Source organism: Chrysemys picta, chromosome 7 (genome assembly GCF_011386835.1).
Source record: "Chrysemys picta bellii isolate R12L10 chromosome 7, ASM1138683v2, whole genome shotgun sequence".
Lineage (NCBI taxonomy): Eukaryota > Metazoa > Chordata > Testudines > Emydidae > Chrysemys > Chrysemys picta.
Genome location: NC_088797.1, coordinates 56,775,650 through 56,787,869, shown reverse-complemented (window position 1 = coordinate 56,787,869; position 12,220 = coordinate 56,775,650). Strand labels below are relative to the sequence as shown.

At 58.5% G+C, this 12,220-nt stretch overlaps 1 protein-coding gene across 9 annotated transcripts in view; it reads left to right on the top strand.

The window, feature by feature from the left end:
* The window catches only part of SEC31B (SEC31 homolog B, COPII coat complex component), a 40,814-nt gene extending 28,900 nt beyond the window's left edge, over nucleotides 1–11,914 (top strand). For 8 of the 9 annotated variants that reach the window (XM_008171372.4, XM_024107963.3, XM_005285547.5 and 5 more), the window contains exons 19-26: nucleotides 881–1,069; nucleotides 2,188–2,395; nucleotides 2,816–3,115; nucleotides 7,035–7,090; nucleotides 8,346–8,492; nucleotides 8,865–8,981; nucleotides 9,707–9,778; nucleotides 10,354–11,914. In XM_008171372.4, coding sequence (XP_008169594.2) covers nucleotides 881–1,069; nucleotides 2,188–2,395; nucleotides 2,816–3,115; nucleotides 7,035–7,090; nucleotides 8,346–8,492; nucleotides 8,865–8,981; nucleotides 9,707–9,778; nucleotides 10,354–10,533 — 1,269 coding nt within the window. In that variant the 3' untranslated portion in view covers nucleotides 10,534–11,914. The remainder of the gene's footprint in view (nucleotides 1–880; nucleotides 1,070–2,187; nucleotides 2,396–2,815; nucleotides 3,116–7,034; nucleotides 7,091–8,345; nucleotides 8,493–8,864; nucleotides 8,982–9,706; nucleotides 9,779–10,353) is intronic. The other variant, XM_042850182.2, reaches the window with a different exon arrangement.
* The last annotated feature ends 306 nt before the right edge of the window (nucleotides 11,915–12,220 follow it).

Sequence of the window (12,220 nt, the reverse complement as noted above, 5' to 3'; positions counted from 1 at the left end):
GGGCTCCCATGGCGATTTAAAGAGCTCGGGGCTCCGGACGCTGTGGCAGTGGCATCCAGAGCCCCAGGCCCTTTTAAATCACCGACCCCAAGGCAGCTGCTCCCTTTGCCCCCCCCAGCCCGTCAATGGCCGAGGGGGGGCAAAAGGGGCAGGGACGTTAAAGCGCTGCAGGGTCCTTTGCCATGGCAGTGCTTTAACATCCCTGCCCCTTTTGCTTCTCCTGTTGGCGGCCCTGCCGGTACGGACCCTACCAGCAGGGCCGCTGACGGGGGAGGCAAAAGGGGCAGGGACGTTAAAGTGCTGCCGCGGCAGAGCTTTAATGTGGGCTGGGTACGGGTGGGTGCGGGTTTTTACTGGTATGCCGTACCGGCCCGTACCAGCTCACTTCCCCCCTGCCTTGGGGTGGTTCTCTTTCTCCTTGGGAGCTTCTCCTGCCTCAAAGAGTCTACTCTGAGGCCTTGGAGGCCAGGGCAGGAGAGGGGATCTCCATGCTGCTCTTTGCAGTTCTTGGCAGCACTTAACCAAACGCGGTCACTTTGGGGCAGGCATGGGTGGGAAGGTGCTTCTCAAGGTTTGGTGATCCACTTTGGAGGAAGGGAAAAAATTGGGGACCCCCAAGTAGGAGAAAGCCCCGGAGGTTGAGGAGCCTCGGCATGGCTTCAGAGAGCTCTCCCAATTGAGATCAGGGTGGTGTCTTGGACCCTGAAGTTTGCAGCCTCTCATTAGGCCCCCAGGATTGGTTATCAGGTGCTGCATACTGATGAAGGCTTCATGCCGCTGCCAGTGTATTGCATCTAGTGGGCTAAGGAGTTATTCATAACCCTAGGGAGCCTTCCATCCATGGCTCCCGAAGCACTTCATTAAGTCTCATTTTTTTCAGCTCCTGATCCAGCAGCTCCGAGACCGTCTCTTCCACGCTCAAGGGGAGAGCGTGGGCAATCAGCAGCCGCCTCCTTTCCCCTATGCTCGTGTGCATGTCGGGCCAGTTAGCCACCCATTGCCGGCAGCCAAGAGCAGCTCTGCTCCGGAAGGGTCAGCCCGCAGACCGGGTTCCAGGCATCCAGAGAAGGTAAGTCTTAAAGCCTGGTGCCTGTGCCCAGGGCACAGAAGCACTGGGGAGAGGGAAGGAGACAGCTAAAGGAGGCTGATGGGATTGTAGCTGCCCTCGGGCGGCTTGGCACAGCTGACTGAAGGACACCCCCAACTCCAATGGTACAAACTACGTTAGCTGAGGGCTCTTCCTAGTGCTGATGGGCTGAAAAGAGTTTGGGGAAAGACTCGCCACTTCTGGGGCACACGGTTAACCAAAGAACAAGCCACTGGTCTCTACAGTGCACCCGCCCTCTTCTTCCTCGTGGAGTGTGGCCTGCACAGAGGACATACCCAGCATGCAATGGTCCATCTGGATCCCATTAGTCCAGACCTCCTGACTGAGACGGCACATTTCCTGTGGTGCCCTGTGGTCCTGCAGGCTGCACCTCTGTGTTGAAGATGTGGGGGGCTGCAGCTGGTTCCTTTGTGCTTTCAGTAGGATGGGTGCACCTGTCATGAACTGAAAATACCTCCTTCCACAGCAGCCAGGTCGCAGCAGGAGCCCAGCCTGAAGGAAGGGAATCAGCATCCCTGCGCCTGGCTAAGGGGGTTAATCTGGTCCCTCTCCCATGGGCTCATAGGGTCCCGCCCTGCCCCGCCCGTGGCTCGTGGAGTTAATTTGGTCCCTCTCCCAGGGGATCGTAGGCCCCTGCTGCTGGCTAAGGGGGTTACTCTGGTCCCTCTCCCATGGGCTCATAGGGCCTCACCCTGCCTGTGGCTAGTGGGGTTACTCTGGTCCCTCTCCTGGGGGCTCGCAGCCTGACGGACGGGGATCTAACAGAGAGCGAAGGAGGAGTGTGGGGTGCCATCGCAGAGCTGGCCCTTCTGATGGGGAAAGAAAGCAACCAAGTCCTGCGGTGGCACAGCCAGCAGACATAGCGCTGGCAAAGTGGAGCCAAGCCAGGTGCCTGCTTCCCGACCAGGCTGAGCCGGGCAGCTGTTTTTGGAGTCTCCAGTGTGCCCTTTTTGGGCAGGGGAGGCGAGTGGCTGGCCACTGGTCACAGGATAGCTGGGGCAGCTCCCGCAGTGGCCGCAGCTCTTGTTCGAGCGGACTGCCAGGTGGGGCTCACCGCAGTGTCTGTGTTTTCATTACAGCCCGTGTACCAGCCATCCTTCACCCCGCCGGTGTCAGTTCAGTCTTCAGTGCCTTCACTCTTCATGCCTCAGCCGGTGCCAGCGGTGCCCACGGCTCCTCCCCAGGCCAGCATTTCCCCCACTACCAGTATGTACTCCAGAGCAGGAGGCCGGCCCCCTTACTGCCAGTACGCCTCCGGCTTGGCACCAGCTACGGTTCCCGGGCCAGGTGAGTATGCGCCAGAGACGCAGCCTATAAAGCCATTGCGTCCATCAGGGCAGGGAGCGCCAGGCGTGCACTTTGGGCCCACGTCAGACTCTGCGCCATACGTGCCATAGTGCTTGCAGCTTGTCTGGGGAGCAGGCTGCTCCGAGTTCCCATGCGCTGCCGATCCCATGGACCTCGCTGCAGCTTAGTCATGAGCCCTGGGAGAGGCCCCCAGTTCATGAGCCCTGGGAGAGGCCCCCAGTAAGCTGTGGGGTGGGATGAGGCTTGGGGATGGGCATGTGGGAGGAAGGCCGGGCATGTTTCTCAGGGCATGGCTTGGGAGAGGAGGATGCTTGCCAAAGCGGGGAGTGGGAGCCATGGGGAACACACTCCTCCTGGTAGGAGGGGACTGCCAGCTGACGCTGTTCTCCTTGGTTTCAGCATTGTCCCAGCCTCCGCCATTCAGCCTGCCAGGAGCCAGACTCGCTGGACCAGCTGCCTTTCCCAATCAGCCTCCTATTTCAGGACAGCCTGGGCCCATTGCACCCCCTGGCGTTCCACCACCGGGATCAACCTTCTTCCCTCCAGCCTCGGTCCCTGCACAGCATCCTGCCGCCTGCCCTCTCCCCACAGCGGGGCAGCCCCCTATGCTTTTTCCTTCAGCTCCTTTCAGCTGCCCCCCAGGTGTGGGCTACCCTCAGGGGGGCCCTGGAGCTCCTAGCATCCCTCCCCCTCCCACCGGTGAGTATAGTTTGCGTGGCTTCGCCCGTGCCCATCCCAGATGGGATCTCGTAACGAGGGTCTGTCATACCAGGACGCTGGCAACTGAAGCTCCCTGAATGGGCTAAGAGAACTTGTGTCATTAGGGCTGGGGTTGCTGAAGTGCTGAGACCCCCAGTTCTGGTGAAACACGGTTAAGAAGACTGGCTCAGGCAGGCTCCTCCGTGTTTCCATCCTGCTCCCCACGACCTTGGGAGGAGCTGGCCCGGCAGGGTCCCAGTGTGCGCTCAGTGGCAGCTGCATTTCCATGGGGACACTCCGCACTCACGCTCAGACCCTGGTGAAGGGTCATCACTCCACTGGAATCCCTGCTTGGCTAATCAGGCTGATGGGTACCTTAGAAGTGCTGGGAGTGATGGGTTCTCTCTCTCTCCAAGGAAGAGATCTTTGCTCACCTGGCTGTGGGGTAAAATGCTTCTTTCTTCTGCACTCCAGCTTCCGCCCCTCGCTCCCCATTTCCAATGGGCTCTCCACCTGTTTTAGATTCTCCTGGGCCTTGTGAGCATTGTTCCTGGGTTCTGGTGCTGGAGCCATTCCCCACCTGGTTGCTGGTTTGAAGCCAGCCCAGCTGGAGAGTGATGTGAAGTCATTGCCACCTGCTAGCCCAGGAGAAACGAGCTGGTAGTCTTTGGCCAGTCCCTGGTGGACAGATGTTTGCATTGCCTGTGACACCATCACCCTGGGTTGCAGCCTCAGAGGAGAGGCTGATGAATGAAGGTCGTGGAGACCATCCTAGAGGTGGTCTCTGCTGGACATGACTGCAGCATGTTGTTGGAGCCCAGGGGAAGGCTGCAGTGTTTGTGCCTGGGCTGTATCTTGTGTTGGGCTAGAGCCAGGAGCGTGGCCTCCAAGAGCTGTCAATCCGGCACTGCTCCTTGGAACCAAATTGACCCTGCAGCCGAAGGAGGGGTTCCATGGATCCCCTAACCTGGCATCCAGCCTCAGCCAAAAGGGAACAGGCCCAGGGTATGCGGCTAGATTCTCGCCCCCTTAGCTCAGGATGGATCGAGCTATCTGAAATGGTCACTGGGTGCTGTTGAGATGTTACTGATGAACTAGAAGCTTCATGGTGACTCTGACTCCAAAACCTGCCTTGATTTTCAGGTGTCTTCCCCTGGCTAGATCCCCACCCACATCCTGTGGGCAGTACGATGAGCAACCCCCTACCTCTGAGTCGGGGGAGGTGGTCCCACTGCTTCCAGTGAGATGTGATGACATTGCACACGCGCATGCTCTCTCGCTGTGCAGCGTCTGCCTCGCACGCCTGGGCAGTTGTACCAGTGGCTGTGCAGGAACCTAGGTGTCAGTGTTGCCGCTGGGCACTGGAAAGCTGCGCCGAGGGGCCATCTGGGAGTGCACTGCGTGCGTTTCGGGGAGGTGCAGATGGAACTATGATGCTGCAGACCTAATGCAATTGGAGCCCAGGAATGTAAAGAGGGGCCCTTGGCCTCCAGCCCCTCTACGGCTTCCCACCCAGCCCTGGAGGGATTGGAGCATGACCCCTGCGACGCTCTCACCCTGGCGTCAGCTGGGCCGGGGAGCAGTTCCTCTTCCTCCCACACAGCTGACAGCAGATACCACTCCAGCGGTGGTAGCTCACCCCTCATCTTCCATCCAGCCCAGCACTATGCATGTCAGGCTGCCCCAAGGCTCTTCCCAGGTGTGCCTGGAAGGCAGGTCCCTGCCATGCGTAGGGTAGCTCAGGGCTGTCAGGGAGGCATGGGTGAGTTGGTTTCCCAGGGGAATTTGAAAGCCAGTTTAAAGCTGCTTGCAAGCTCCCCATCCTCCAGCGGTGGACAGGAGTGAGGGCTGGCTGGGGGGCAATGGCAGGTCTAAGTCCCAGTCCCATGCCTGTCGCTGTTCCTAAGTACAATCTGCTGTGGAGCCGTCATTCCCTGCTGCATTCCTGGGCATTGCTTTGCAGCTCTTGCTGTGGGGAGGGGGTCTTGTCCAGTCATCCCTAGTGGGGGTAATGCTAAGTGACCGCAGATGCGATCTGCACAGAGGGGGCTATGTGCCCAGAATCCCTTGGGCCAGTCTCTGGAGCTTAGCAGTGTGAGGCTTTGTCTGCCTGGGCATTTGGCTCTTGTGTGGTAGCCAGCACAGTATGTAGGACAGAACTGCAGGAACAAAGTGTCCCCACTATTGTCCCTGCGCCAGAGGCGCAAACAGCCTTGGGGCTCGGCACGAATAGGAACGCTGAGCTTGGCGTCGGGCCGTTTGAGACCCGCAGGCTGAGCCCCAGGATTTGGGCTGAGGATGAAGTGTGCGAGGTCTCGTGTCTGAGGGCACAGATGATTAGCTCCTGTTGGTGCTAATGGGGCTGGGGTGTACACAGATCACGTACAAATTCGCTTTTCTGATTTCTGGGGTCGGTGCCCCATTGCCTTCCCATTTTGAGGCCCGAAGACCCCAGTCTGATCATCCTGCCTGAGCTACTGTGTAACGCCGGCTAGTGACGGGTGGCTGAACTAGATTTAGAGAGCGCCAGACTGTCGTCTGAGAAATCTCCATTGCTCTCAGAGCTCCTCAGCAACAGGGGAGGGGCTGCTCATGGCAAAGGAGAATCCTGGGCAAGTTTAGTCTTCCCAAGACTGCAGGAGACAAGTTGTTCAGGGTGCACCCAGAAAAGCCTGATTTGGTTACTAGTCTGCTGAGTTTATGCCTGACGCTGACTGTAAGTTGCCCAGAGTGAAGTAAAAGGCCGCTTGATAAAGCAGAGTTCATGGAAGGGCTGAGAATCGGTTGGTCTAAGGCCCTGGAGCAGTGCCAGAATGTGCTAGCCTCAAGTGTCCTTGTGGGCATGGCAGCATTTTAAGACACGGTCTCTTAGGAATCACCAGAGCTAGAAATAATTGCAGACTTAATTAAGCTACTGAGCCGAACTCCTCCGCAAGTGATCCCTGAAACCTGCCAGGAGGAATGGCTGCAGAAGTATTCTAATAATCATTCAACGCACTAAGTACCTTTGCATCTTTCCCAAGTGATTAATGAGCCACCTCCTGTGAGCAGATAGGGATTGGTGATGTACTAAGCTGGCATTTATTTCTAACTCCACTGACTCCTTCGATATTGTGCCTTAAAACGAGGCTGTGCCCACACCAGCTCTTCTCTTAGTAGGAGGGCTAATTGGCTTGTAATGCTGAAGGGCTCCAGTCAAGGCTCAGGGCCCCCTTGGGATAGCTACTGTACAATCACTAATCAAAAGAGACTGCCCCAGGAATGTACTATTGAGGTGAAATCGACTTTGCAGGTGGGAATGGGTAAACTTTCCCAAGGGCTGGTCCTGAGCCTGCTATCGGAAAAGGAAAATCTCTCTCCCCCACCTGCCTGTATTTCTGCCAGTGCTCCGGACTGCCCTGTGGGGTGTTCCTTTCACTGTCACTGTCGCCCACAGCACGGATCTGTGTTCCTGGTACTGCGCAGGCCACGCTCTGGTTTTGTGGGAAGCCTGGAACTTGGCTCTGGACCTTGGAGCGCTTGAACCCTGCACACATGTTGGTTCGGTCTCAGTGGTAGAAGTTTGCAGCCAGGGCAGAGATTTAGAAGCTGCAGACAGTTGAAGTGTTTTTCTTGTGCCAGTGGCATGAGACATAGCACGGAAACTATCTGCAGCCCATACATGTGCCCCAGTGCCTGAATGCCAGAATTAAGGGAATCCTCCAAGGAGGAGCGGGGAATCTCAGACTGTGGCCTGTGGACCCAGAGTTGACCACAAAGCCTTTTCATGAAACGTTCAGCAACCCAAACAGTGGGGGTTGGAAGGGGAGGTGGGTCTAGGCCCAGGCCCTTCCGCTTCCAGAGCAGTAAGAGATTGAGCCCCACCGCCTTGGAGTTCTCATCTAGTCTCATGCCTGTGTCTTGCTCTTTGTTCCCACAGATCAGGAATCTTGGAACAATCCCTCTGCTCTCAGGGGAGGCTTTCAGAAAAAAAAGGTAAGCCTTGGCCAAAGCATCTGCCAGACTGTACCTCCAGGGAGCGCAGAATGAACGAATGGCCCCTCCCCACGCCCCTGCGTCACTATTGCTGTCCCCACTGGGCAAATAGGGGAGTAGAGACAGAGTTGACTTGCTGGAGGGCATGTAGTGAATTGACCCAGGTCTCCCAGCTGCCCGTATTGTTCCTTCGCCAAGGTGCCAGCCGTCCTTGCTTGGTTTCCCAGGACAAGTGTTTTGCAGTGTGCATTTCCCTAGGCACCTCGAACACCGTCCTATCTGCTGGCCTCTCCCTGCTGTGAGTGCCACTGTGCTACAGCACCTGGGGTGAAAGGTTCGGAGAACAGCCAGGCTAGAAACCTGCTAGCACCGCCAGATTTAAACCTGGTGCTTGACTGTGCCCCTACAGCACCTCCTGCTGGAGTAACTGTGAGCTCCCAGTCATGAGTGCTGCTATACTGCCTCCTGCGGGAGACCTCGGGCCGGAGTTGCTGGGAGCTCTCCCACAGCCAAGTGGCCCTTGCTGTGACTCCTTCAGGGGGATCTGTGAGCTGAGTTCCCCCACAGCAAATGCTCCTACACCATTTCCATCGCTGCCTCCTGCTGGCAGGCGCAATAAGGAGCGCTCTGGCACCCTCCCCCCCCCACCCCCTTTTGTGCTGAGCAGACACCGGGCGCTTTCTGGCAGCTTGGCTGGGAACCTGCTTCAGGCTGTGCTCACTGCAACAGGATTAGCCTCTTGTTAAAGCCATCTCCTTTTGATCTAGCCTGGTTGGAGTGAATCTGTCCTGACTCCCTGGCTTTCTGGGGGTGGGGTGAAGTATTTGCAGGAGACACTCACCCCCAGGTCCTGGGACTTTCCCCAACGCTTGTTCTGCCGGACGCTCTGTGCAGCTAATCTCAGCATTCATGACTCGTGCCGTGGCAGAGCCGAGTCGGCTTTCTAGGGAGCGGCAGTGGCTGCTGTGGCATGTCCGTTTGATTGAATGATTTCAGAGAGCCCAAGGGGTTTCTCCCTGCAGCCCTGGTCACCGGCTGGGCATTGGGGGCCTCCCGCTCTCGTTGTGAGGGCCCTTGGGGTTTAGAGAGAGGTGCATATTGTGCCCTCATTTGGGATTGCTCTGCAGACTCCCAGGCTCTTGAGCTAGCAAAGATGATGAATTTGGCCTGGGAAAGTTCAGAGAACCAGGGGGTTGCCTGCAGTAATTCAGTGGCAGCACCGAGTCCTCTTTCGCTGTTTTCTGTCCCCTGGTAGTTGTCAGAGAAGTTCACCCCTCCAGCTCCAATCACAGCTCCAGTAATGAGCCACCCTACAGAGCCGCGGGCCCTGCTGCCTCAGATTCCCAGATCCCAGGAACCTGGCCAGGCACCCCCGGGAGCACCCAAAGAAGGCAGCATGCAGGTAACCCAGGGGCATCACTCCCACCCCAGACTCCTCACAGGTGTGAGGAGCAAGCTGGCTTGTAAGAGCTTTATCGTTTGGTGACACTGGGGCTTGGATCTGCCTCTTCCCCACCGTAGGAGGCCAGGACCCCAGGACTGCTCCCTGAGCCTTGTAGGAAATGACCATGTTCGGGCAGGGCAGGGGAGGAGGGAGTGAGCCGTGTTGCATAAGCAAGTCAAGAGGACCCCAGAGGGCTGCAGGCTCTAAGGGAACAAGCTGCAAGTGCATTCATGTGTTCCCCACAGTGGCAGGGGAGTGAGCTGTGGGGTGTGGAGTTCACCTGCCCTGGGCTCAGCACGCCGCCATTGGCTGCTTTTCATTTGGTGTCAGTTTCCCCAGCTGCCCACAGAGAGAATCGAGAGGAAGGAGCTGCCCCCGGAGCACCAGGGGCTGAAGGCCACCTTTGAAGGGCTGGTGCAGCGCTGCAGTGCCGTCGCCACCGACCCCGTGAGTCGCCTTTGCAGCTGCTTTTCCTCCCGGGTTGATCTCGTCGCTAAAGCACAGGGCTGGGAGCCAGGAGGAGTGGGGTCTTGTCCCAACTCAGACGCTGACTTCTCTCCCTGCCTCACCCCGTCCCCTGGTGCTGCTTCTCTTCCCAGGGGATTTCCTCTTCCCTTCCCACCATGCTCTACAGTCTTTCTATGCCCATCTCCTTTCCTGCAGAGCGGATACTTCTGCCCCTACTGGGCCTCTGCCACACCACCCCTTGTTTGTCTCCCCACGAGTCTCTAGAAGGGGAAGGTCTTGGGGGGAGAAGTGAGGCCAGGGCAGGATATTGCTGGGAGCAGCCGGGCAGAGGCTGCCTCTGTCCAGCCTTGCCATCAGGCCCACCGGACTGTTTCTCAAGCAACCGCTGTGGCCTGCGTGCTGTGGAACATGGTGGCTGGGGAGGGCTTGCAGTGCGGGGTCTGGGCTGGATCTCTGGGGAGGGTGGAATGTGCCAGGGTCATCACAGGCATAGCATTGTTGGCAGGTGCAGTGGGGGGATGTTTCCCATGGGGCACAGCTAAGGGGTGCTGTGGCGGTGATTGTTACAGTCCATGCCCTGAGTGTTTCAAACTGAGCCAGGGATGCAGCTGTTTGCAGAGCACCCTGGGAGGAGGTGGGAGCAGCCGTGGCATGGGAGGTTTTCCCCTGGCAGAGCCCATGCTGAGGATTTCTCTTCACTTCAGAAAACCAAAAGGAAACTGGAGGACGCGGCGCAGCGTCTGGAGTGCTTGTACGAGAAGCTCCGGGAGCAGGCTGTAAGTGTGCGAACCCGTCCCCTGCCCCTCCGCTGGCTCCAGCGCCCTCCTGCGTGCCCATGCCTTGGCCCCCTTTGCAAAGAGCTGTGCTCTGTGCATGGCCCTTTAGAGATCAGTGACCTTTAACTCCTTCACCCCCTTCCTGAAACCAGCTGAGGTCCCTTTCTTCTCCAACTCCCCCACAGCGGTGCCAACTCTGGCCCGTGTGGGGTGCAGGAGCCCTGTGCGGCTGGGGCGTGGTGCAATGTGCTGCCATTCCAGCAGCAGGAGAGACTCCTCATGTATATGTCAGACACCCACTGACCAGTCAGGCCTCTGGCCTCTCTCCTCCCGTTGGGCAGGAAGCAAACGCCCTGACAGGTGACTTTTCTTTAGGCTGGGACTGGGGAGGGAGAGGGTCCAAAGAATCTTGATGAGGCTGAGGGGTGGGGATGGTCCTTCAGGCCCTGTCACTGAGCACCGCCTGCCCCAGCTGTAGGTGCCCATCTGGCGCTTGGCTGAGGGCAGGTCAGACAGTTGGCGTGGGGGGCTTATGGTAGAGCGTGAGGCTGAGGTGTCTGTGCTCCTTCCCACAGCTCTCCCCTCACATCCTGATGGGGCTACATGAGATCGCTCGCTGCATGGAGGCCCGCAGCTACCAGCAGGGCCTGCTGGTCCACACCCAGGTGGTGGGTAGCAGCAGCTTCAGTGAGGTGTCTGGCTTCATGCCCATCCTGAAAGTCCTCATGACCATCGCCAGCAAGCTGAACGTCTAGCGCCTGGTGCGGAGGCGGGGGGCAGTCTGTGGAGACGGAGCGGGATGGCGAATCCGAGCGCTGGGCTGCAGGCTCCCTCCAGCTCCCGAGCAACATGTGGGAGCCAAGCCATCCCTGTCCCCCTGCAGAGACCCCACCGGGCACTGACTCTTCCCTTCCCGCGGCTTGTCAGTGTTAGTACTGCCAGCTGGGTTGCACTGAGATCCTCCCAAACCAGCTGTGTGTCTGCTCCACCCTGGCCCCATACAGAGATGAGAAGAGACTCGCTCCTTCCGGCTGCCCCTTCAGCTGCTTTTCAAACTGAGTCTATCCAGTGTGGCGGTCACCTGCACAAAGGCAAAGCAAGGGGTCTCCTTGGCTACCCCTGCGCCCCCCACCGGGGATGGGGAGACCACCTGTCTACAGCAGAGCCTCACTGTGAGCTGAGCTCTCCATGCTGCGCACAGCCATAGGGACCTCCCTTCAGCCTCACCCCCTTGGCCCTCTCCCTGCCCCTTCGCCCTCTAGGCCGACAGTTCAGCAGGGGCGCGTGCTGGCCTCTTCTCTGCAGCTGCCTTCTCCTTGGCACCCTGCACCTGGCTCCCTTTTCTGTCTCCTCCCACACTGCGCCCCTTGAGTGCCTCTCCCCACACCCAAACCCTTCCGTGTCCTGGCCCCTGTGCTCTCTGGCTCCCCTACTCCTCATGGGGAGCGCCAGGCTGCTCTCCGGGCTCCCTCGCAGCATGCAGCATTTGTTCTGAAAGCTGCACTGAGTGGCCCCCAGCCTCACGAGCACCTGTCCTGCTGCCAGCCAGTATTGTGTGAAAGCCCCTAGGCTGGGATTTCAGAGCTGGCTAGGGGATTTCGACACGTGGGAGATGTGCCAATCCCCTAGCCGGTTCTGAACTCTTCACCCTTCATGGGGAGGGCCCCAAAGCTTGAGGGCACAGTGGGTCCCTCCCAGCCAAGTCTGGGCCACATCCCCTTCATCCTGCAAGGCCCATTGGCACAGCAAAAGGAGGGCACTTGCTGTGGGGAATGGTGCTGTTCGAGCCGGAGGCTGTGCTGAGCCCTGGCTTGGCATTCGGCTGGCGTTGGCTCTAGTGAACCCGAGCGGTGATGGGGCCATGGGGTTGGCGCTTGGAGGGCGGAGGGTATTTCAGGGCATATGTAGCTCTCCTGCTGCCCAGCCCCCTGCCGGTGATGCGCTCCGCTTGCCCTATGACTTTCCATACTGTTTGACACCCTGCTATCCAGCACAGGGGCAGCCTCTCACTCCCACCCATTGGATCTGGAGCACCCCCTGCTGAATCGGGGTGCTCTGCCGGGACCCTCAGGAAGGGGGTGTCTCTCCCTCGCTCTGTGAGCACAAAGTGCCTCAATAAAGCTGCTTTTTGTGAAATTGGCATCTCAGTCCTTGGCTCTGGGTTGCCCTCCCTCTGGTTATGAAGAGAGGTCCCTTTGGGCCAGCTGCCATTCTCAACAGGGCTTGGGGGTCGTCTCCGCCTTCAGGAGCGAAAGGCAGAGGCTGGCTCTGTAGCTGGCTGTTGATTTGGGACACTGCTGCAAACTGGATGCTTCCCCTGATGGTTTGTGCTTCAGCATTTTTTCAAGCATGCTGGGAGCCCAGGCTGCCTTGGTTACAAACCACTTAGAGCCGTAGCATAGAGACAACATGGGTCCCGGAGTGCTCTCCTCCAGTATTAAA